Raw genomic sequence first — 24,427 nt, 5'->3', positions numbered from 1 at the left:
GCCCCGTTCAGCCCCATCATCGCCCACTTTTGGGCAAGCGCCACAGGTGAGAGCAGTGCTCGAGGCCGCTAATTTACTGCGCAAGCGCTCTAAGGCAGCCTCCGATCCGGCGAGCGCAGGCGCACTTACTGCAGACCCAGCGCCTCACCGCCTCCCTGGAACCCGCCGCAGTGCGCAAGCGCGCAACATCTCCGTTTCCCTCCCCTCAGCCCTTCACCCCCCCCCCCCCTTTTCCCCTTCAAGAAGCCGGCTCCGGGGCACGCTCACCCCTGTGAGGAGGCCGGACACGGGAGGTACTCTCTCCATTCCCGGAAGATCATGTACCAGCCCAGCCGGGGGGCGGCCCGGCGCCTCGGCCCCTGCCTCCGTGCCTACCAGGCTCGTCCCCAGGTAAGAGTAGAGGGGAAGCTGGAGGGGAGGAGAGGGGGCGGGGAGAGACCCTCCCCAGAGTCGGCGTGCGGGGCGGAGCGCGCGCCCCGTGTCGCGCAGGCGCAGTGACGTCCCGCCGCTCCTTCCCACCTGTGCGGGGCGGCGCGTTTAGGGGTTAGGGGTCGTGGGGATCCGAGGGCGGCGCCGCCAGCCCTGTAGAGCACGGGACGTCGGTCTCCCGGGCCTGCGGGGGCAGGCGGGCTGGAAGCTGGGGCGGTGGGGCGCGTCCGCATTTCGCCCGCGTTTCCGCGGTTACCTGTGCCTGGAGGTGATTTGAAGGGCAGGGGGCGGAGAAGTTCGCGGCGCCTCCCGGGAGCCGACCAGACAGACCTGCGGGCCGCGCTCTGCAGCCCGCGCATCTTGCACCCGGATAGCGGTCCCGGCGGGAAGGCCGGCCCGGGTGGACCCTGTTCGGGCCCCTGTGCCCGGGCGGGCAAGATGGCCACGCCCCCGTTGGAGACGGCGCCTCCGGGACACCGTCGGGGACAGAGGTACCCGCGCGGCCCGCCCACTCTCCCGATAATGAGACCCCCTCGGGGGGGTTCGTTGGAAACGCAGGGACTCGGGTCAGGCCTGACTTTGGGTGACCTCTCCCTCATCGCAGTTTCGACATCAGTAAACCAGGGGCATGAGGTCCAGCCTTTAACAGTCTCCTTGGGCCTTTTCGTGTCATTAGAGGAGCCCGAATGATGAGCTTACTGCTTAACAGGTCGCAAAGTTTTATTTACAATTATTATCTCATATAGTCCTCATAATAACTCAGTGTGCTTTCATCGTCCTCGTTTATAGGACATTCCCTCAGGCTGAGGAAATGAGATAGTGCCTAAGGTTACATGATAGAATTGGAACTCAAGAGTCTCCTAGTTCCAGTTGGATGTTAACTTTTCTCTATATAACCTCTGCTTCACACACTCCTGGAGTTGTGTTAGAGGCCACAGTACAAGAAGACCTGTAACTTATTCATTCATTTGTTCATTCTTCAAATATGCACTCTTATGATTCTTGCTGTAAGAGAGGCAGACCTGCCCCCAAACGGGTTTGGAATCTTAAACAAATCTAAAAGTACTTGCTAATGTTTGGGGGAGGTATGTGTACTTTTGTCACAGGAAAGTGTTTCCTCCTGTTTTAAGTAGAGATGGAGATGAATTTTCCCTCTAGTAGTTCCATCTCTCCTGTCAGAAGGAGCAGGTGGGACTGGAAGCTTGTTAAGGGGCAGTTTGGATGGCAGGCAGCTGGATTCTTATCTTTTTCCCTTTTGTTCTTCCTCCTTAGGACCACCTTTCTCCACGGGCCCTACCATTCCCACCTCTTTGGCCTCACTCCGTGACAACCACTTCTCCATCTCTGCCTCTTTTCTGGTCTCCCCCACCCCCAAGCCCTCCCACCCGGCTGCTTCCCCGAGCTCCCCCACTACCTCTCCCTCAGGTCCAAGCCCTCACCTCACCATGGGTGGTTCTCCCCCCAGGAAAGGGGGAGGAGGGACCAGGACCTGAGTTACACAGCGGCTGCCTGGATGGGCTTAGGAGCCTATTTGAGGGACCTCCCTGCCCCTGTCCTGGGGCTCTGATACCTTTCCAAGCCTCTGGGACTGCCCACTCTTCCCCAGCCACTCCATCAGGAGATCCGAGTATGGAGGAGCACCTGGCTGTCATGTACGAGAGACTGAGACAAGAGGTAAGTCGGTTCAGAAGTGGCCTTTGTCCGAAATGGGAAGGGATGTAGGTAACTTTTAAAAATAGGGAGTCAGTCAACTGGATTCTTTCTGGGAACCATAAGACGGGCATATAAATATGTTATAAACATTTCCCAAGGAAAAGATGCTCCTCAGTTTGGATTAGGAAAGTTAAACATGGGATGAGATGACCTTTCACTCATGAATAAAGAGACACTAAATATAGAAAACTGAGAAATAGGATCATCTTTTCTTTCCTCCCGGTCTGATGCCTTCTTCCACCTAGCTTCCCAGTCTCTTCCTTCACTCCCACGACTACACTCTCTACTCATCGGATGTGGAATTCATCAATGAGATCCTGAACATGCGTACCAAGTGAGAATCCACGAATGGGTAGGGCCTTGGGGAGGAAAAGGACCCAATGCTATTTTCACTTATTAGAGAATGTCCTAGGCCGCTTCTCATTGCTGCTCCCCATCCCACTGTCAGATACCAGTTTGTTTTTCTGATTCTGCCATCATGAGATTTCTTTCCCATTCCTTCCTCCCAGAGGCCGGACATGGTACATTCTGTCACTGACCCTCTGCCGCTTCCTGGCCTGGAACTATTTTGCACAGCTTCGGCTGGAGGTTCTACAGCTGACCCGCCACCCTGAGAATTGGACCCTGCAAGCCCGCTGGCGGCTTGTGGGGCTGCCCATCCACCTACTCTTTCTGCGTTTCTATAAGCGTGACAAGGAAGAGCTTTACCGGTAAGAGAAGTGAGAAAAGAAACGCACTACAATTTCCTAATCTTACCCTTTTGGGAATCTATGGTCTAGTCTTCTAGACAATCCTGGATCTACCTTGACTTGACTGCAGGCTCCTTGAGGGCAGGATCTTGTTTTTGTCTACTTTAATCTAACAAAAAATAGAGACTCTGAATCTATTAGGAAGCTTCTGAACTCAGCTTCTTCATGTACATTACCTGGCACATAGTAGGTACTCAAATACTTAGTGAAGAGATGAAAACTCCCGTCTCATAAGCGGTGCCTCACAACCTTAGGTAAAGTACCTGGTAAATTTCTGGCACAGAGTAGAATCCCAAGAAATTCTTAGGCTCAGCCCAAACCAGCGGTTCCCAAACTTTGCTGCACAGTGGAATCATCCAGGAATCTTTTTAAAATATCGGTGCCAGACATTCTGATCTAATTGGGCCAGGGAACAACCTCAGGATTTTTAAAAGATCCCCAGGTGATATAATATGTAGTAAAGTTTAGGAACTACTAGTTTAAACAAATGCTTGAGTTAAACTTTGGGACCAGTCCCCTTCTCCCTCAGTGAGCCTTTCTCCCTTCACCAGGACCTATGATGCCTATTCCACCTTCTACCTGAATTCCAACGGCCTCATTTGTCGCCATCGCCTAGACAAAGTGAGTCCTAGGGCCGTATAGGGGTGGGGTGATGGGGTAGAACATCCCACCAGCTGGCATTAACCTTTCTCCCTGCAGCTGATGCCTTCACACTCACCCCCAACGCCCGTGAAGAAGCTGCTAGTGGGAGCCCTGGTGGCTCTGGGGCTGTCGGAGCCAGAACCCAACTTACACCTGTGTTCCAAGGGCTGATCAGGAACTGGGGCAGAGGCAGCACGGAAGACTTGCTACGCACAAGAGGAGGAGGTGGAGGTGGCCAAAGACCTCAGGAGCCAGCTTCCTCCCCTCTTCTCTCTTCTCCTTTACTTTCCATCTCATGCCGTGTAAAGCTGCTGTGTAACTTAACTTGTAAATAATAAAATCTAAGTGAATATATGAGATCGAATTTCCATGTCACCTTCTCTGAATCTCTAAGGTTCCCCATAGCTTTACTCTAAAAATATTTTTATTAATAGATATTAAATAATGTACAGAAGGAAAAGGAGCTGGTGTTAACGTTCTGTTTGTTCTGTTATGTTCTCTGCTCTTTACCCTAGCTCCTCTCGTGTCTTGCCTACTTTTCTGGGCATTTTCTTAGCATGGGGATCTTCTAGCTCCTTGGCCTTGTAATAGTGGGGAGCCACCTCCAGAAGCCAACTGCTCTCAATCTCCAATACCTGGAAGGGAAGAGAAAAACATCAGCAGGGCTCCCTTCTGTCCAACCTAGTTTCTGATGTGTGTGTGTGATTTAAAAGAAGGTTCTCTTCTTTCCCCTTTGACTGCAGGGCTAGGTGAAAGGGTACCTGGCTCTAATACTCTGGATCCCAGGGGCAGACACACGTCTCTACATGCTATTCAAGAGCACAAGTAAGCTAACCCTAAACAAAAGCCTGAACATAAAGACTGAAATACACTCAGGATGGAGCTCATATCTGCTTTGTTCATCATCACCCCGGCACCTGAAACACTGAGACAATGGGCATTCAAATACTTAGTGAGTGAATAAACAGTTCTCAGATCTTAGTAGATGCTGAGACAGCTGTTAGAAAGGATGCATTCCAACCTTATCCTACCTTAAACCAAGGTGCTTTCCTGTTTCTCTGCCAGTCCCAGCAACTTGAACCTGGGTTTTTAGCTTGCCAGGATACCATCTCCCACACAACCCACCTGCCTGGGCAGGGCAAGGTCCCCTCACCTGTCTCATGAACTCTTTGGTGGTCAAGACAAGTTCGTGGTAGAGCAACCAGCGTGGCTGTTCCTCAAAGAGGGAAGAGTTGGGATGAATGAACACCGTCTGCTGCTGTTTCACCGTGCGGTAGCCGCTGCGAGTCAACCGTGCTGTGTGGTAAAAGTAACCAGCAGTGATGGCCTGTGGAGCAGGTGGGAAAGGAAGTCAGTGGGAAAGGCAGGCGTCCATGGACCCTCAGCACTCACTGCCTTTTTAGTTCAGGCTTTGGGAGAACTAGAAAGGTAAGGGCCTTTCAGTGGTCCGGAAAGAAAGCACAGGGAGAGCACACCTTCCACAGGGGAAGGGGCACGTTCTCAGGCCACTGGCCCCAGAGGAGAAGCTTGCTCCTCGGGAGACACTGCGTGGACAGCAGCAGACTAGAAACGCTGACCTTTCGGACACGGATATAGTCCCCCTGGCAGGAACTGAGACCGACTTCCACGCGTTCCAGGAGCCCCTCCAGCTGTTCCCGCACATCCCGGGCTCGGCGCATCGATCTGAACTGTACAAAGTTCTCATAGCACCACTGGGAAGAGTAACCACTCTCAGCCCACTGTGAAAAGGGTTGAAAAAGAGGGGGGGAAGAGGGGCTGTTAAGTATACAGCGGAACCAGAGTCCCCCACGTCCCCCTCACTCCCACTCACCCAAGCCCAGTGACCTGTGTATAAACGTTCAGCAGAACCAGGTGGTCCCCACCAGGGAGGAAGAAGTTGACACGAGCATTGTCGGCATGGACGACCTTGTCCTTGGGTCGGTAGAAGATGGAGTTGTTGACAGAGAGCATGGCAGCCACTGTCAGGATCTCCTCCGAACAGCTGTACCTGGGGCAGGAAGGGAAAGGCATGGGAGTTCAAAGCGAGACACAGCAACAGGAACAGGCGCAGTGAGGAGGAAAGTGATCGCTGTGTGGTGGATGTCCTCACGTGGGGACAGCAAGTTGGGCTAACGGCTACAAATCAGAGAGTAGATTGATTTTGGTGGCAGGGGCAACGGTATGGGGGTGAAGGAGGTGAGGGTCAGGTTACAGATAAAACGGTTAACAGGAGAGAGATCCAGGGAGGCAGGGGCAGGAAGGCACCAGGGCCCTCTGAGGGTTCTGCAGTACGAAGGTGCACACTACAGCAATCCCTTTAAGTTCATGTAATGACATTTAACCTCAACCATAGCAGAGGAAGGGCATTTAAAGGCGGTCCCTCCACAGCTGTTTCTAAATGCTCTAGTCTGAAACCTTAGGAATGAGTAAGTCCCCAAAGCAGCCCTCACTCAGCGCTCCTCACGATGGAGAATCTTCCACTTTCATTCATGCCCCCGAATTTTCTACACGCTTGTCAATTTCACGCCTCTGATAATCATAACCGAAGACAGGACAGTGTCTTACTGATCCCTGTGGGCCTCAAGAGGGGCAATAAAACTTATCTAATGACTCGTTATTTGTTAAAGAAGAATGTGGTGGAGAGAAAAAGCAAGATCACAAAGACGGCTCCAGAGACAGAAAGAGGCAGGGCCAGTGTGTGTGCTGGGGGCCCGGCCGAGTCAGGGGCTTACTTCTCAGAGGCCAGGATCATTTTAGACAGCATGGGGTCCACCGGCAGCTCTGCCATCTTTCGACCAGACTAAGGAGAGGAAAGACAGAGTTGAGGCCACTCCTCCCTCAGGTGTCCCTCCAACTCTCGAGGGGTCACCCCAGCCTTCCTCCTGCCCCAGCCTGCCGCCCTCCCACCTCACCGTGGTGAGCTCCCCAAGGTGGTTGAGGGCCCCCAGCGCGTACAGCTGCTCCAAAGCCAGCAGCAGGGTCTCATATGGCGGAGGGTCCAGGAAATCAAAGTGCATTAGGTCGTGGATCCCTGGAGAAAGATGTGCGGGGGTAGAACAGAGTCCCTTCACAAGCACAAGCTAGCCCCACCCCTTCTGTCTCAGGAGGACTGGGGGACCCCAGTCACCTAAACTCTTGAGCAGCAACACGACGTTGCCCAGGCTGGTCCTCTGAATCTCGGGCACTGTGGTTTCTTCCAGCTCGTGCTGATAGGCCCAGGCGGTATACAGGCGGAAGCACTTCCCTGCAGCCACCCGACCCGCCCGACCAGCTCGCTGACTGGCTGAGGCCTGGAAAGAAAGGACAATTTGTCAGGTCCACGGACCATCTGGTGATGGAAAAGAGAAAGGGCAGTATTTCTGCAAGAAATCTGGGAGGGTGTGGACCGCTAATCCCCCTTGCTCTAAGCAGCCTCCACCGCTTCTGAGCTGGCCTGTTCTCCCCCTCGCCCCGTGGAGACCCTGCTCAAGCCCAGGCCAACCTTGCTGCAGGGTGTGACGGTGAGCGATTCCATGCCCGTGCGCGGGTTGTAGCTCTTCTGCTTACAGAACCCCGGGTCCAGCACGTAAATGATGCCCTCGATGGTGAGCGAGGTCTCGGCGATGTTCGTTGCCACAACTACCTGAATGAGAGGATGTGGGATCGCCGGTAAATCCCACCCACCTAGTTACCCAGAGGAAGTAATTCTGGAATACGCGGAGTAGACGAACAGGTGCAAAGGAGCAGGAGCTGAGGAGATTTGTGGCTAAGGTCGGGAGAGGGGGACAGGCCAGTAGAAGAGGGGAGATATGGGGATTAGCAGGGCATAAGGCGGAAAGGACAGGAAAGGAAATGAAGGGGGTTCAGGGGTTTTTTCAGAGGTGGGAGCTGGGGGTGTCAGGTTCCGGCCCCATCTTCCCCACTGTCACTTTTTTTTTTTTTTTAATTTGTTTTTTAGTTTTTGGCTGCACCGCACAGCATGTGGGATCTTAGTTCCCCCAATCAGGGATCCAACCCGCGACCCCTGCAGTGGAAGCGTGGAGTCCTAACCACTGGACCTCGAGGGAAGCCCCACTGTCACTTTCATATTCACCTTTACACGTTACTCCCTACAACAGCCCCCTGATTAGTCTCCCTGCTCTACTCCTAGCCCTGGTTACACGGCATCCAGAATGGTCCTTTTAAAATGTGAGCCTGTCACATCACTCCCCGCCATCCATCAGCGGCCTCCCACCCTACCTGAGAATCACATCAAACCCCTTCAGGCCCTGAGTCTTCCAGGCCCTGGCTACTTTCCTGATCTCACCTCCTAGCACCAGGGCTCCTCGCTCCATCCCTGCCCACTGCTGAGCTCACCTCACGCCCATCCTCACGGCCGCCCCATCCTCACGCCTGCCCTCCTCGTGCGCTATTCCCTCTACTTGGCGTGCTCTTCTCCCAGATGTCAGCCTGGCTCCTTCCCTGGCCTGGGTGAGGCCCCAGCTTCACTCTCACCTTATCAGAGAGGGAGAGGCCTTCCCTATACCCTAAGGAAAATCCCTTCCTGCCATTCCTCTCCTGACACCCCGGGGTCAGCCTCCGTCTTCCCGTGCCGCACTGTGCCTCTTCAGAGCATTTGCCACGAATCGATATCAGGCGTTCATGTGCTCACTGTCTCCTAACTTACATTAGACTAAACTCCAGGAGGCTAGCGACTTGTGTTGTTCATTGCTGTATCCTCATCCCCTAGAACAGTACCTGGAACGCGGGAGGAACTCTTTAAATATTTGTTGAATGAAAAGTTACATCTTTGCTCAAAATCCTTTGATGGCCACTAACTGGTCTAAAGTCCACACTCTTCCTCCTGCCATCAAAGGCCCTCTCTAATCACCATTCAAAGTTGTTTTTAGCCTGTCTCCCACTACTTCACCATGTGAGCCTTCCCCTAAGCCTGCTGGAGTACTCTGACTTCAGACACCCCTTAAGCCTTCCTCTGATATTCCCCCATCATCTTCCCTAAAGGTCCTCCAGACCAAATCCCACCTCCTGGCACACCAAGGGCCTCCTTTCTCCTCTGTACCTCTGCCACGCTCACTTTCTGGATCACACATTTGGCTATCTCGCCATTCCCGCTGTCATCACCCTCTCTCTCCAGCTCCAGAGGCAAGGAACTGCCACCCCGCCTCGCAGCTGCACCAGTGCCCAGGACACACCTTGCACAGGGCAGGCACACACTTTCCTTTTCACTACTAGTTGCGTGAACCACAGGGGTGAAGAATGTGGGTTTCTCCAACTGACCTTCCGTGCCCCAGGGGGCGTGGGCTGGAAGATCCGCGCCTGCATATCGGAAGGCAGGTTGGCGTAAATGGGCAGCACCAGGAGCTCCCGGATTTTGGAGCCCAGGCGGCGGCAGCGATCCTGGAGCATCTCACAGGCAGCCTCAATCTCCTCCTGGATTTGGGTGGGGAGAGCTGTGTGGGACCCAGAGTCACGAGAGGCTGACCTGCCAGCCCTGTCTTCCCCTGGGGTTCACACATCACACACCCGCCCCACATCACGCACCTGTCCCGTCAGGAACACCAGGATGTCGCCCGGGGGCTGGGTCACGTGAATCTGCAGCACAGACACCACGCAGGCCTCCAGGTAGTCTGCCTCCGGGGCCTGTGGGGGAGGAGGCGGGGCCGCAGGAAGGCCACCTGCTCAGGCAAACCCCTTCCTCTCCTCCCAGCTCGACATACACTTTACCCCAGTTTCCCTTTGGACTCTCCATCCCGTCCTCCCCTCCTTGGGACAATCTCCTTCAAAGGCTCCACTGCCTTCACTCTTAAGCCCAACCTCCCTGAGGGGGCACCTTGGTATAGAAGATGTCAACTGGAAACCTGCGTCCAGGGATCCGGAAGACGGGGGCGTCATCAAAGAAGGTGGAAAAGCGGGCAGTGTCCAGTGTGGCTGAAGCCACCAGGACCTTGAGCTCAGGTCGGAATCGAGCAACATCCTTGATCAACCCAAAGAGAATGTCTGTGTGCAGGGTCCGTTCGTGGGCCTCATCCACCATCACCACGCTGAGGAAGGAACGGGGTCACCAGTGAGCAAGGGGAGGTGGGTAATGCAGGAGGGGACGCTGGGGTCGCCGGATGAGAGGACAGGCCCCCAGCCTGGCTAGGAAGGAACAGACAGACCTGAAGCACCATGATGTGAACAGCCCCGAAGCTCCCGGGGTCCTCTGGGGCACCTGCCGTGCATCCCTGATTGACCCTGATGCCTCTTTCTGGAGAGAGGGGCCGGATGAGCCCTCCCACCCCAACCTGAGAGGACTCTGCAGGCTTCTTGGTCTCCTCGTAACTTAGCTACATGTGTGTCACCTTCTTTCTCCTTGCTCTAGTCTTTGGATTTCCTGCCAAGCCCGCAGGAGCTCATCCCCCACTTCAACCCTTTGTGCCTAACTGTGACCGTGATGGTGAAGTCCTCAGCCATTTCACAAAGCAGGCTGGCGTGATGGGAGAACCCCACAGCCCGAACACTCTCGCATTAGGTGGCCTCCATGGGTTCTCAGAGGTTTTTCCTCTGAGAAAAGGACCAAATCATATCTGTCCCATTGCTCCAGTGTAACCTTCTAGGACCAGAAATCCAGTCTCCTAAGAGCTGAAAAGGCAAGTACTGCTCAGCTGGCCTGGCTCCACCCTCATCCCATCCATGAATCACTTCTCCCCCACAAGACATGCTCATCCAACCCCTGCTTGGCCAATGCCGGCACTGAGAACTCATTATTCACAGATCAAGCCACTCCAAGATGTGGGCCAGAGGCTTAAGAGTCAGGGCGCAAGCACTCTGACAGCCCCCGCCATCTCTGCCACACTATGGCTTGTCGGTATTGATCTGAAATCCGCCTCCCTGTAACCTCCCCCATGGCTCCTAGCTGTGCTCTCTGGGGTCACATAAAACAAGTCTGGTCCCTTTCTCATGTAATAATAGCCCTTCACATATTTAGAGGGAACCAGGATGTCTGAGTTTTCCCCTCCAAGCTGAACATTCTAAGTTTTTGCAAGTGGTCTTCACGTGGCTTCTCAAGTAGCCACAGCACCATTCTACCATCCTGGTTGTTTTCTGAACTCTGGGAACAACTGGGGAGACACAGAAAGGCTTTCTCTGTAGCCTCTTCTACCCTCCGGGCCCATCTCAGTTATAAGACTGTTCGAACCATAAAGATTCAAAAACTGGTGGACAGGACTTCCCAGGTAGCGCAGTGGTTAAGAATCCGCCTGCCAAGGCAGGGGACACAGGTTCAGACCCTGGTCCAGGGAGATCCCACATGCCGTGGAGCAACTAAGCCCATGCGCCACAACTACTGAGCCTGCGCTCTATAGAGTGCAGGAGCCACAACTACTGAGCCCACGTGCTACAACTACTGAAGCCCATGCACCTAGAGCCCGTGCTCCACAACAAGAGAAGCCACCGCAATGAGAAGCCCGCGCACCGCAACGAAGAGTAGCCCCTGCTCGCCACAGCTAGAGAAAGCCCGTGCGCAGCAATGAAGACCCAACACAGCCAAAAATAGATAAATAAATAATTTAAGAAAAAAGAACTGGTGGATAAATCAGAAGAGAAGACAATGGCCAAAATGGCCAGGTGGGAAGATAGGAGGGAAAAGCCAAAGATTAAAGGAGATAAAGGAGGGTACTGAAGAACAGGAGGGCAGCAGACCGGAGGGAGGTGAAGGCGGGCAGCACCCCCTCTCGTGGGAGCTGGGGGGTCCGTGCGTACCTGTAACTCGCAAGGTCAGGCTCAGAGAGGAACTCCCGGAGAAGCATCCCATCCGTCATGTAGCGCAGGACAGTTCGCTCTGATGTGCAGTCCTCAAAGCGGATGCTGTAGCCGACCTGTCATGTGGGCCATTAGTGATCGACAGTTGGGCTGTTGCCCCCAGAAGGGAGGGCAAAGGGACAAGGGTGAGCACCTGGACCGGTGGAGGTTGAGGGGACCTGCAGGCAGCGGGGGCTGAGTCCCAGACCCTAGGGGCTCCCCTCGTCCCTCAGTCCCCACAGATCTCACCTCATTCCCAAGCTTCACACCCATCTCCCGGGCCACTCGGGCAGCCACACTCATGGCTGCCACTCTCCGGGGCTGGGTGCAGGCAATCTTCACACCTTTCTTTGTGTAACCCTGCATGACAAGAAGAAAGAGGAGGCTTTCCTTTTGACAAATATGCAGCTGGGGCCCAGCAATTCAGAGAAGTTGGAAATGCAGGGCAGGGGGAACAGAGAAACAGACAGAGCAGAAAACCAGACAAGAAGGGCAAACAGGTAGGATGGCAGACCCAGGGCCCACAAAGGGTCCTCACCCAGCCCTAGGCAGTCCCAGCCCTTTGGGTCATCAAGTTCGGGGCTATGCGAGATTCAAGCTGGAAAAGGACTGACCGGCTGGGCAGACCCAAAAGCAAGGGGATCAAGGGAAGGTAAAAAAGCAGGAAAAGTCTTTTCACTCCTCATTCCTTGGCCCTGAGGAGGAGCAGAGGCCGGGCTGGTGGAGCGGGGTCCATGTTCACACCCACACGCCACCATCTAACCGTCTATACCTCCTTCCAACACTAACCTACAGAACACCTATCAGGCATGGACACCGTGGCAGGAAGTGAGAACAGAAGCATGAAAAGGGTGTGGTCCTTATTCTCGAGAACCTCACCACTTAGCAGAAAAGACTAAAGGACTGAAATACAGAAGGAAAGTGACTACTCAAAATCCCACGTAAAGGACCTGACAGGACTGTGCTGGTCAGTGCCAGCGGAGGCTGAGGCTGCCATACCTCCTCAAAGAGGTACTGTGGGATTTGGGTGGTCTTGCCCGAGCCTGTCTCGCCTTCGATGATGAGGACCTGATGACTAGCAATGGCGGCCAGCAGCTCCTCGCGGAACGGGAACACCGGGAGGCTGCGGCGGACGACCTGGATGGACTCCTTCTGCTGGGCCTGGGTTGGAACGGGTGGGGCTGACGGCTCCTGAGAAGGAGGAGAAGGGCTGTGAGTTTCAGGGCCGGCTCCCACACTCCTCGGGACATCCCAGCGCCCACCCCCTCACCTCATCACCCTGGAGCTGAGTGGCCCGGACGAACTCGATGGTCTCCTCTTCCTCCAGCACCAGCTGATACTTGGGCTCCTGGGAGGCAGCATCTCGGGCCCCAAACTTCAGGGACGCTGCCCCAAGCCGGGCCTCCTCCCAGCGCCGCTGCTCCTCCCCAGGGGCACCGGACTCCTCCTCCACTAGATCCACCGCTCGTGCTGGCTAAAGAGAGAGGGGCACGTGGAGACAGAGCTGCCCTCTCTGCCCAGCACTCCCTCCCCAGCCGCTACCCCCGCCCCCAGAGAAAGGCAAGACAAGGAAGGGGCCAGCCAAGCCACCGCCTAAGCCCCGGAAGCCTTCCCTCCCATCTGCTCGGGCACCGGGGCTGAAGCGGTAACCCCCTCGCCTCACCTGTCCTCGCGTCTCCTCGGGCATGTGGTAGCGATTGGTGGCCTCCAGTTTCTCCTGCTCCCCAGCCGCCCGGTACTCCCGGGCCAGATCCCGCACTCGCTGCTTGTATCTGAGCTCGCGCCGCTCATGTTGGCTCAGCTCCACATCCCCAAAGAGGAACTCCTCGTCCACCAGCTCGGCCTCCAGGTCCTCAAGCTTCTCGCGCTCCCGCTTGGCCAGGTATTCTCGGCGGGATTTCTTCCGCAGCTCAGGGACCTGGGTCAGCCCAGGGCAGTCAGAGCCTCTTCTCGCTGGAAGAGTGACCCTTTTCCTCACATACCCCTAAGAGTGACAACCTCCGACAGGCCGGCAAGAGAACCTAAAGATGTGTCCTCTACCTTCCTTCCCTCTGCACTGGACAACGCGACTGACAACATGCCCAACGCTGGGCCCACACGCTGCCTTCCAGCAGGAGGACCCAGCTGGACGTCCTTCCAGGCAGCCTGACCATCTGTGCCAATATAAATTCACTAGAGCTAAGGTGATTATGTGCATATTTTATATTGTACTCTTGCTGTTTTATTCGACTTAGTGGAAAGGGGAAAAACATAACAGCTGATACCAGCATTTGGAAGCACAGGTCTCAAACTGAAAACAACTGAGACAGTTGGAAACCCTGCGTGAGCCAAAAATAGGTATTCTTCCTCCCCAGTGATATGCTCCCCAGTCTTGAACCAAATGACTGCAGTTTGAGGAAAAGGGAAAAATAAATTACACACAAAAAGGTTGGAAGCATCAGAGAGTGGTTCTGTGAGGCAAAACGTAATGAGGGATGTTTAGCTCAGGGACTAACTTCTCCCCCTCAGACAATGGGTCATTTGGCTTCTACGTGTTTCCTTTCAATACAGGCTTTTCAGGGCACACTGTGGATGACAGAAGACTGGCCACATGCTGAAGGCCTTTCTGGACCCTAACCCTAAGCCCTCCCACTGTGACAACACAATCTTCCCTGTGTTCACAACAAGCTCCTCTACTGCAGTGACAAAACCCCACTGCTGCCCTCCCCTTGGGGGCCCTGATTTGATTTAATTGCTTGGTTTTTCTTGTTTGTTCTATCACGTCTTAAAATGGAGTTTATGCTCATGACCTGATCTGAGTACCACAATCAAATAAATACTCCTTCGGCCTGGCCTGATGGGTGAGGCAGATGGATGTCTTTTTAAAATATGGGCAAGAAATCAGGACAATTTGAGCATCAAAAAGAATAATGATATGCAATTATAAAATACTGAGAAATAAAAATTCATGAGTCCAACATGACATGCGTACAAACAACAGGAAAAAAACTTCTGTCACCGGTGAGGTGAATATTACAGCAGACTCTTTACTCTGAAAATTAGTAATTAAAAGGAAACAATTAAGCATTTGCCCTCACTTTGAGGAAGGCACTGTAGCCCATTCTTTGTTGTTGAGGAAAAGTTCTTCTTTATATAAAAAGGCTAGCCGATAAATGTAGAAGGAATGTCAGGATCCACAAATCACCACTTTGCAATCCCCCATGACATAAGCGATTCAGGAAAGGATTAGCAGTGGTTGCTAAACCATTAGCTGAGAGGCTGTTGGCAGGAAGGATACCAGCACTAACGTGCACACAGCTGGACAGTGTGTCCCCCTGATATGACGTGCACATCACCACCCAAGAGGTGTTGCTGCCACAGCTGTTTAATCTGAGTCAAGCAAGCTGTGGACCCAATTTCCACTTTAAAGAAAGCACTGGGACAGAACTTAATACCACAAGATAAGGATCAGATAAATCCAGAATGTAGGACACGGTACAAGATGAGACAGAAAGAAAGAGAGAGAAGGGGGAAGTGAAACAAACTGAAGAAACCTAACAACCAAATGCAATGCGTGAACCCTGACTGGATTCCAGTTTGCAAAAAGCAGTTATTAAAGACATTTTGGGGTAACTGGAGAAATCTTACTGTAGGCAGGTTCTTGGTTGATATATGAGAAACATCTGCCCGGGTGTGACAAAGGCACTGTGGTTTTAGAGAAATATCTTACCAGGTACATGCTGATGGGACAAAATGCCATGATGTCTAAAACTTTTAAATGGTTCAAAAAGAGAGGAAAAGAAAAAAGCCGCCATTTACATAGGCATTGCAGGGACTTCTCTGGTGGCGCAAGGGTAAGAATCCGCCTGCCAATGCAGGGAACACAGGTTCGAGCCCTGGTCTGGGAAGATCCCACATACCACGGAGCAACTAAGCCCGTGCGCCACAACTACTGAGCCTGCACTCTAGAGCCCACACGCCACAACTACTGAAGCCTGTATGCCTACAGCCCATGATCCGCAACAAGAGAAGCCACCGCAATGAGAAGGCCGCGCACCATAATGAAGAATAGCCCCCCATCTCTGCAACTAGAGAAAGCCCACGCGCAGCAACAAAGACCCAACTCAGCCAAAATATAAATAAATAAATAAATAAAATTTTTTAAAAATTGCCTTATACTATTCTTTCAACTTTCCTATTTGTTTGAAAATTTTCATAATTGAAAAAGAAAAGAAAAATTCAGGAAAGTAAAAACACTACACCAGCAACGAGAGATGTCTCAGAAGTCTGGCCACAGTCACTTTGTGGGGTGTGAGCTGAGATGGATATGTCAGGAGAGAGCTGATGGCCATTAGGCCATTTTCAGGACACCAAGAGCCTCAAAATTCTTTGGGGAAATCTAAGTGTGACTTAATGGGAAGACCAGGCCTTTGGAAAACTGCAACCCTACCTAGGCTAACCCCGTAACAAGTCCAGTTTATGAATTACAAGGGCTCTGTCCCCGTGCAGTGAGAAGACCAAATCAGGAAACCAGTGGGAGATCACAAGGCCCCGTGGGGCACGGAGGGATCAGGTGGTAAGAAGGTATGTGGAGATGCTGTACCCAAGCTCAGGGGTCAGCATGCCCGTGGGCAGCAGGACTCTGCTCTGCCCCTGTCCTGCAGCCGCCCCTTGAACACCCAGCTGCCTTTGGAGTACGTCTCTTTAAGTCTCAGGAACAGGGAAAGCTCACACTCCCCTCACTAACACACAGTGTGATCTGATCCTAGGAGTCAAAGAGGGTTTCTGGGCCGTTTTCTTCCCTCTACAACTTAATCCACCCTCAGCAGGCTCCTGTCAACCAAGCCCCCTCCTCCAGAGACCCAACACCCCACCAGCAGCCCCACTGCACTTCCTGTGCACACTTTCTCCCTATCCTTAACCACACTCCTTCAGTAAGTCTTTCCTTTTGTCTTCCTGGGCACTGGGACTCACCATGGCTTTCCGGTCTTCCTCAGCCATCTTGAGGCGCTTCTGAGCCTCTTCATAAGCCTAGGAGAAGAAGGCAAGAGTGGCCAAGAGTCCCCACACCCACAGCCACTGCCCTTCTAGAATCACAGGTATCATCCTGATGTTCCCTAGCCAAAAAAATGTTCCCCCTTCACTGAGGAATCTCTGGGGCTGCAGGTTCAGCAGAGAGCCACCTTAGCCCAAAGACCCAAAGACATTACCAGATCACTGGAGGCAGCCCCTTGTCTTCCCAGAGATCACTATCTGCAATCACACCCAACCTCACACTGGACCCAGGGATCTTCTGGGCACTGACGGGACGTGCTGCTTCTACACACCTTCTTGTCTGACCGCTCCAGGACGTTGCGAGTCCGGTCCTTGTCCCGCTGCCGAACCCGCTCGGCGAACGCATCGCGCTCCTCCAGGTCCTGAAGGCGCTCTCGCTCTGTCCGCTCCCACTCATCCTCTGACTCTGGCTTCTCCGTCTGCTGTTTACTCGCCCTGCAGCCCAGCCCGGAGCATTAACTAAGGGCATCCAGAGGCTTACTGTCCCATCATCCACCTGCCCCATCCTCTCTCACCCTACTTCTGACTTACTGTGTCTTCCTCTTTCCTTTCTCAGAAAACTCTTCCTCCTCTTCTTCTTCCTCTTCCTCCTGACGTTTCTTCCTGAGGTGTTTCCGTTTTTTCAGCTTCTTCCGGAGACTGCTCCCGGCCCTGCCTACAGTCTCCTCGCTGCTCTCCTCACTGTCCTCCAGCAACCTGTAGGATTGGTTCTTTTCCAGCAGGGCTCTGGCCTCTCGCTCTGCTGCCCGAGCTGGCTTTTCCACCACAGCCTTCCTTGGGACCTGTCAGAGGAGGAGAGGATAAGGGAGTGTGACCAACTCCTGATCCCTGCCCACCTACTCTGCCCTGTTCCTAATTTAAGGAGTAACTTGACCTTAAACCGGCCTTCATCCTCTCTCTTCCCCAAGGCTTCACACCATGTCCATCAGCCTGAATAGGACCTCTCAGCTTCCAAACTTCTTTTCAGTGGTTCATTTAACAAACACTTATCGAAGCCTGTCCCGTGCACCCACTGCTAGGTACTAGGGATACAGGGATAAATAAAGAGACAAAAACTCCTGCCCTCACGGAGTTTACATTCTCATATCCAATTCTCAACTGCTCAGCCTCTGTTCTTCCCAATGACTAAGTCATTCCTACCCAAGGACTGGCCAGGATTGTTGTGCAGAGGCCTGGCACTGTACCAGACTCCAGGGATACACTGGTAAACAGATTAACATAAAGTTCCTACCCTCCCATCCCTTACATTCTAACCTCACTTCTCACCAAGCACCTTATGGGATATCCACACCAGGTTATCCACCATTCTCTGAACAAGCTCAACACTTTTAGTATTACTGGATACTTTCTAAGCTCTAATTCTGCAAGGTGCAGTTAGGTGGTAGGAATACAAAGACAAGAAATACAGTCTTGTCGGGCTTCCCTGGTGGCGCAGTGGTTAAGAATCCGCCTGCCAATGTAGGGGACATGGGTTTGAGCCCTGGTCTGGGAAGATCCCACATGCCGCGGAGCAACTAAGCCCCTGCACCAAAACTACTGAGCGGACGCTCTAGAGCCCACAAGCCACAACTACTGAGCCCACGTGCCACAACTATTGAAGCCTGCGAGCCTAGAGCTCATGCTCTGTAACGAGAAGCCACTGCAATGAGAATCCCACACACCGCAACGCAGAGTAGCCCCTGCTTTCCGCAACTAGAGAAGGCCCACGTGCAGCAACGAAGACCCAACGCAGCCAAAAAAAATAAATAAATTTATTTTAAAAATATTTCATTAAAAAAAGAAATACAGTCTTGTCTTCCAGGAGCTAACCTTTACACCTGTACTGTTCTCCCTTCTCTACCTGACAAATTCCAGGGGATCTTTGGGTCTGCTTTTCCCGATCCCAACTCCCACCCCTTCTGCCCTTCCACAGCACGGGCCTACACATCTATTCTATAGCCTCGCTATTCAAAGGATGGTCTATGGATCACCAGCCATCACCTGTAAACTTGTTAGATTTGTTAGAAATGAAGAAACGAAGAATCCATCCCAGACCTACCGAATCGGAACCCGCATTTTAACAAAAGCCCTGGATGAATCCTGTACCTGTTAAAGTTTGAGAAACACTGCTCTATAGCGCTTAATCCAACACACTTAAACCATCCTCAATCTTCTCCACGGAAGTAGACGTCCAGCCCGTAGGCGATAACGGACAAAGAAGAAATGCTGGTGAACTGAGCTTACTTAATTCTCGGTTGGACAGTTAGCCCGACCTCACCAAGACAAATAACCTGGGGGCGCCGCCCCCGCTCCACCCCCTCTCCTGCCGCTCCCACGCCCGCCCCCCACCCCCACCCCCACCCCCACCCCGCACCTTGGTCCAGAGTCTCAAGGCGAAGTCCCGGGCCGGCCCACTGACGTCCAGGGTATCGGTGTCTCTCAAGCGCTGCACGAACTCCTCTGCCGAGGCGCAGCGCTGCGCGGTACCGATGAGGAACTGGGCCACATGCCGCTCGCTCAGTCCCAGCACCGAGTGCAGCTCGTCTTGCACCCAGCGCTCCAGCCCCGCCGGCGTCGCCATGGCGACTCACGCTCCCTATTCCCGGCCCTGAAAGTGTCTCGAGCAGCCTTGCTGGCGGCCGGGCGGGTCACCCGGAGGCCTTAAGCCCCGGGCCGGAGCCTCTGTTCCACAAAGAAGCTGCCTTAGGACCTGGGGGTTCGGTTTACGACAGCCCAAAGCAATCTTCCCGGACCTCGGAAGCCGGAAGTAGCTGCACTTTTTCCGGCCTAAGCACTACGGTGGCCGAGCGAAGTCAAATCTTGCGGAATTGTACTCGAAGCTTAGGATAAAACATTTTCATTTCCTCCCCCACTGAATCTCTCTTTCGCCCTCTGTTGGTCACTCCTGGGTGTTACACTCACTCATTTCATTCCACAAATGCTGAGAGCCTAATGTGTGCTAGGCAGTTTTAGTTCCGGGGATATACCAAAGAACAAATCAGAAACAAGTCCCTCACAGAATTTACAGTGGCTTGAGGAGGGCGGAGACAAGATACATAAAAAATAGAACATGTGGGCTTCCCTGGTGGCGCAGTGGTTGAGAGTCCGCCTGCCGATGCAGGGGATGCGGGTTCGTGCCCCGATCCGGGAAGATCCCACATGCCGCGTGAGCGGCTGGGCCCGTGAGCCATGGCCGCTGAGCCTGCGCGTCCGGAGCCTGTGCTCCGCAACGGGAGAGGCCACAACAGTGAGAGGGCTGAGTACCGCAAAAATAAATAAATAGACATGTAAGTTCCATGGAGCCAAAAATAATGCAAGGTGTATGTGTGTGTGTGCGCACGCGCGCGCGGCTGGTTGGGCAGTCTTTCAAATTAGAGGATCAGGTCCATGCTTATTACAGATTAGGCCGTGCTGATTAGAAGTGATCTTTGCTAGGACTGGTACTTTCCGCAGACGTGAATACAGGTTAGGCTTAAAAGAGGACTCCAGGCAGGAGAAGACTTGGGATGTGGAGAAAAAATAAAGGTGCCCTCTTTTCTTGGCGCTGTCTCTGGAAGTTATTTTAAAAGATCTGCACACTAAGGAATGTGCAAACTGTATTCAGCATTTTTTTTTTTTTTTTTTTTTTGGCTAACTGCTTGAGAAACTCACTGGTGACTGCTTAATTTTAAATAAGCAGAGTTTGCTGCTTGACTCTGCCGTCCTCTGTTTGATCCTGCTTCATACTTTTACAATTAATTGTATTTATCGACACTACGCTGGGAAAAGAAACATTTGTTATTCCAATTAACAGCCACAGGTAGCTCCACATCATTGGCTTCTTTCTTTTTTCAAAATTTGTTTATTTTTATTTTTGGCTGCGTTGGGTCTTCGTTGCTGCACGCAGGCTTACTGTGGTTGCGGCGAGCGGCGGCCCCGGCTTGTCATTGCAGTGGCTTCTCTTATTGCGGAGCACAGGCTCTAGGCGCACGGGCTCAGTAGTTGTGGCACATGGGCTCTAGACCGCAGGCTCAGTAGTGTGGTGCATGCCCTTAGTCGTTCGACAGCATGTGGGATCTTCCTGGGCTAGGCCTCGAACCCATGTCCCGTGCATTGGCAGGTGAATTCTTAACCACTGCACCACCAGGGAAGCCTTCATTAACTTATTGAATGCACTGCTTTCTATTTCTGAAATGGACTGTGGACACCCCTGGCACCTCAGAGCCTCTTGCTTCTGCTTTCCTGGGCCACAACTGATTAGGATCTTTACCTAATTAGCTACTAAGGTAAGTATCCTGTTTCCCTCCTACCCCCATCCTCTCTGAAGTGGCTCATTCTTTTGACACCTTGCTTGTTCCCTTGCTGGTAAATTAAAGACCTTTGGCATATGTTTAAGATCAATTTGTCTAATACACTTTGTTTTTAATAAAGAAGGAATCTCCTCTGACTAGTCTGAGAGGAGCATCCTCTAGTGATAGAAGGACTACAACTACTTAACCATGTCTTTATTAGCCTGGAGAACTTAAAAAAAAAAAAAAAAGACTGATAAGTAAGATACAGATATTCTACATTTGTAGAAAATAAAAATTCATTGAAATGGGGAAACCTCCCAGTACCAACTACACTTGGGCCACAAAGCCATGAATTATCCCATTGTCTATCAGAGGAGACCCTTTTGAGGAATCTGCACTTCTGTACATACACTATACTTGCAGCAATTTCAGGAGACTTATTTATGGTCCTGAGTCTTGGAGTAAAATCCTCTGGATTAGCCACTACTAATCACATACTATCTGGCTGCTTGCATTGCACTAGGCTTCTGAATACCAGAATCCTTCAATTCAGAGTGTCCTTTGCTTCCAAGTTTTTGGCTCTTTTCATCTTTTCATTCATTTACTCAGTCATTCATTTTAAAAATAAATTTTTGTGTCTACGAGGTGCCAGGCATGGGGATGCTGCAGTAAACCCAACCAACACAGTTTGTCCTCATGGTGCTTCCAGTCTAGTGGATGCTTCAACTGCCCTTTCTCAAACCAGCCCTAGACTAAAAAAAAAATTTAATTAAAAAAAAAAGAGAATTAAAAAAAAACAGGGAGTTCCTTGGTGGTCTAGGGATTTGGATTTGGCGATTTCACCGCAGAGGCCCAGGTTCAATCCCTGGTCGAGGAACTGAGATGCTGCAAACCGTGAGGCGCAGCCAAAAACAAACAAACAAACAAAGAAACAACAACAACAAAAATCCAGTCCTTCGCCTGCTAGTCCTTTGAGAAACCAGTGCCAGGCTCTCCCAGAGCCCTTTCTACAAGTCATTGCTGAGTTCCTGGTTCACCTTCGTCATTTTCCCCTCCCACAGCCGTGGCTGCTTCCTCTTCACGGCTAAGAAGAAGATGGGAGGGAGAGGCCTGGAATGAGGAGCCCAGAGCCCACCCCACCCCCAACATGCACTTTTTCTAAAGAAACAGCAGCAGGAGAGTCGGAGAGAGCTCCACTTTATTACGGAAAGTTAAAAAAAGACAAACAAAACCAAAAAAAACAGGCAATTGAGAAGGAAGGAGAATTGGGGGAAGAAAGTTGAGGCGCCTCATTACTCACCCCACACCCTCGCAATTCAGTTCAATTGTGAACCACTAGGAGGAACAGAATTAAATAACTAGAGGGGGATACAGAGTTAAGGTTCCCAGCCTTCCCTCTTGGGGAAAACTGAGACAGTAATACTGAGCAAAGGTGGAGGAAGCCATACCCCCAGGTCACCCCAACGAGGTGACTTCAGAGGACAGGGGATAGGATTCTATGTGGACACACAAGTAGACGTGGCTTGTAAACCCGGGACTTTGGCAGGTGGGGCTGGGAACTGGGGGATTTTGTAAACCAGGCTGTGGTCAAGAGAGGAGGCAGGCGCTGTAAACAAAGGGGCAGTGACCTAAGGAACAGGAGGGAGAGGTGCCTGTAAATGCAGTGGGGGCCAGGTCTCCCAGGGACATGGGTACTTAAATCCCGAGAGCCTCGGGGGGGGGCGGGGGGGGAGTCAAGGAAGGCTGTGGGAAGAGTTACCCTGCCCATGGAGATGGAGAGGGTGCTCCATCCACAACCCCCCCACTGCACCCCGTGAGTTCTGTGCTCCTCCCCAGGACTTGATGGGGATCTTGGATCACCTAGGATGCACCAGCATGTCTGATGTGGGTGGAAACTGTGCGGTTGCCTCCGCCCCCAGAAACAGGATGAGGAAAGCAAGTTGGAAGATGTTGGTTGCCCTTCCCTGCCAGTCTCATGTTCAAGGTCTGTCTGCTCTGAATCTTCTGGGGTCCAGGATCTTCAGTTCTGGGAAGGAGGGAGGTATATCCCAGTGTTGGAAGAGGGTCACCTCCGGCAAGACTCATCTGTGGGAGAGGAGGCAATAAGGATAGAGAATGAGTGAGGGTCTCTGCTTCCCGCCTTCCCGACTCACTGCCCACACTGAAGGCCAGTTGGCATGTAGGAAATCTTATAATATCTTCCACATCCTGAGTGCCTGTTACTACTAGTAACAGCCATCACTCATTTAGCCTGGATTCTGTGCCAGCCATTCTCATAACTCGTTTAATCTCACAATAACCCCCAGGAGAGGTTAAATAATTTGATGTCCAGCCGTAGTTCCTAGGTGTTCTACAAAAATTACTTAACCCTCCCAACAATTCCAAGAGGTAGTTATTATTAACCCCATTTCACAATAATAAACTGAGGCCAGAGGTCAGGTGATTTCCCTGAGGTCACACCACAATTAAGAGACAAGATGGAATGCAAATTCAGGTCTGTCTGATCCAAACGCTGTGTTTTTAACCACACTAGAGCGCTCAGAAAGAGGCCTGGTTTTGAAATATGGAGACCTCACGTGCACTTCGCTTCCCAAGACCTCCGTTTTCCCATCTGTGAAAGGAGCAGTTGGGCTAGAGGCCCTGCCAAGACGCTTCCAAGCGCCAACATTAAATCCTCCCCCTCCCTCCTGGACCGCAGTGCCCACTCCGAACACCAGGGGGCGCCCTCGGGCCGGCGGAGCCCGCGCTCACCCACTATCAGGGCCTTGGTGCGCAGCCCGCCCTGGAGCTCTGGCTGCAGCAGTAGCAGTTCCTCCTCATCCTCTTCGTCGTCGGGTTGGGCCGCTGGGGGACTGGAGACACTGGGGGCCTCAGGTTCGGGGCCCAGCTCCTCCAGCACCGAACTCTCGGAGGGGTATTGGTACGTGGTCTCCAGGGCTGTCTCGCTGAAGGAGATCTTGAGCTGAGGGTGGGAGAGAAAGGGGGGAGGAGGCGAGGTCAGCAGGGGGAAGCCCGCAGGGTAACAGGTGCAGGATGGAGAGTGGGGACTGGATTTGGGCACTCGCTGACTTTGTCCTCCCCAGCCACTCTGGAAGCCAGTTGTCCTTGCAGTACTCTCTCTCCAGTCCCAGATTTTCCCTCTTCAATCATATTATTTCAGAAACATTGACTTTGACCTGAGCTTTGGCGGGGGCCCAGGTGGCAGAAGTGAGTAACCCAGGACCAAGGTTCTGGTTTTAGAGTGTGGGAGGTAGAAGGGTAAAAACAAATTAAAAACATGGAGATAAGTCCTATGATCAGAACTGAGTCTTTGGGCACCCCGGGAGCAATCAGGACGGCTACCCAGAGGAGGTGAGATTTGAAAAGAGCTGGAAAGAGCTGGCTGGGAGGGATCCCCACCAAAAGCAAAGACAGGCACAATGGTTTCCATAGCCTCGGCCCCTTGATGTTGGGGGAAACCCAGGACCCTGGTCACCAGCCCCTTTCACCCCCCTCACTCCCCTCCTCCAGCTGGAGTGGACCCACAGGAAAGGGTCTTGGGTCTGAGAGGGGAGCGGAGACGAACAGAAAAGCCCAGAGGAAAAGAGACTCTCCCCAAAACACAGGGAGAAGATGAGCCTGAGTGCCTGAAAGGTGCAGCTGGGGGAGGTGACAGGGGCAGAGAGGAAAGTCCGGGCAAACATGGCATGGGGGTGGAGAGTGCACCAGAAGGGACGTGCAGAGACAAAGGCAAATGACCAGAAGGGATCTGGACAGGGCAGAAAATCCTTCCTAAACATACTGTCTCAAGAGCAGGCAAGCCCCAGCTGCTCTCACTACCTTTTTACCCTTCCCCTTTGCCCTCCTAAGAAG

The 24,427-nt window shown here is 52.6% G+C and overlaps 3 protein-coding genes across 5 annotated transcripts in view; 1 reads left to right on the top strand and 2 right to left on the bottom strand.

Moving 5' to 3' along the window:
* The first annotated feature begins 174 nt into the window (after nucleotides 1-174).
* C11H6orf136 (chromosome 11 C6orf136 homolog) lies at nucleotides 175-3,897 on the top strand. Of its 2 annotated transcripts, none has more exons than XM_032648494.1 (6): nucleotides 175-920; nucleotides 1,702-2,103; nucleotides 2,388-2,476; nucleotides 2,652-2,852; nucleotides 3,443-3,512; nucleotides 3,591-3,897. In XM_032648494.1, the coding sequence occupies exons 2-6, from the start codon at nucleotides 2,059-2,061 to the stop codon at nucleotides 3,702-3,704; spliced, it is 519 nt and encodes a 172-aa protein (XP_032504385.1). In that variant the 5' UTR covers nucleotides 175-920; nucleotides 1,702-2,058; the 3' UTR covers nucleotides 3,705-3,897. The 2 variants fall into 2 exon arrangements, with proteins under 2 accessions (XP_032504385.1, XP_032504384.1); XM_032648493.1 differs by having other exon boundaries at nucleotides 213-390.
* A 13-nt stretch (nucleotides 3,898-3,910) lies between these two features.
* On the bottom strand, nucleotides 3,911-19,087 carry DHX16 (DEAH-box helicase 16). The gene is made up of 20 exons (XM_032648492.1): nucleotides 18,679-19,087; nucleotides 16,857-17,107; nucleotides 16,598-16,760; nucleotides 16,245-16,301; nucleotides 12,955-13,209; nucleotides 12,562-12,765; nucleotides 12,291-12,482; nucleotides 11,541-11,651; nucleotides 11,253-11,368; nucleotides 9,343-9,553; nucleotides 9,054-9,152; nucleotides 8,790-8,942; nucleotides 7,015-7,155; nucleotides 6,661-6,823; nucleotides 6,446-6,564; nucleotides 6,266-6,333; nucleotides 5,379-5,541; nucleotides 5,111-5,272; nucleotides 4,687-4,860; nucleotides 3,911-4,168 (listed from the first exon to the last, which is right to left on the bottom strand). Exons 1-20 carry the CDS (start codon nucleotides 18,883-18,885, stop codon nucleotides 4,040-4,042), a joined length of 3,138 nt encoding a protein of 1,045 aa, XP_032504383.1. The 5' UTR covers nucleotides 18,886-19,087; the 3' UTR covers nucleotides 3,911-4,039.
* A 2,668-nt stretch (nucleotides 19,088-21,755) lies between these two features.
* Nucleotides 21,756-24,427, bottom strand: part of PPP1R18 (protein phosphatase 1 regulatory subunit 18) — an 8,952-nt gene continuing 6,280 nt past the window's right edge. For both annotated transcript variants that reach the window (XM_032648135.1, XM_032648134.1), the window contains 2 exons: nucleotides 23,327-23,537; nucleotides 21,756-22,660 (listed from right to left, as the gene is read on the bottom strand). In XM_032648135.1, coding sequence (XP_032504026.1) covers nucleotides 22,641-22,660; nucleotides 23,327-23,537 — 231 coding nt within the window. In that variant the 3' untranslated portion in view covers nucleotides 21,756-22,640. The remainder of the gene's footprint in view (nucleotides 22,661-23,326; nucleotides 23,538-24,427) is intronic.

The sequence above is a fragment of the Phocoena sinus genome, chromosome 11 (genome assembly GCF_008692025.1).
Source record: "Phocoena sinus isolate mPhoSin1 chromosome 11, mPhoSin1.pri, whole genome shotgun sequence".
In the NCBI taxonomy this organism is placed as follows: domain Eukaryota; kingdom Metazoa; phylum Chordata; class Mammalia; order Artiodactyla; family Phocoenidae; genus Phocoena; species Phocoena sinus.
This window is presented reverse-complemented; position numbering and strand designations above follow the sequence as displayed.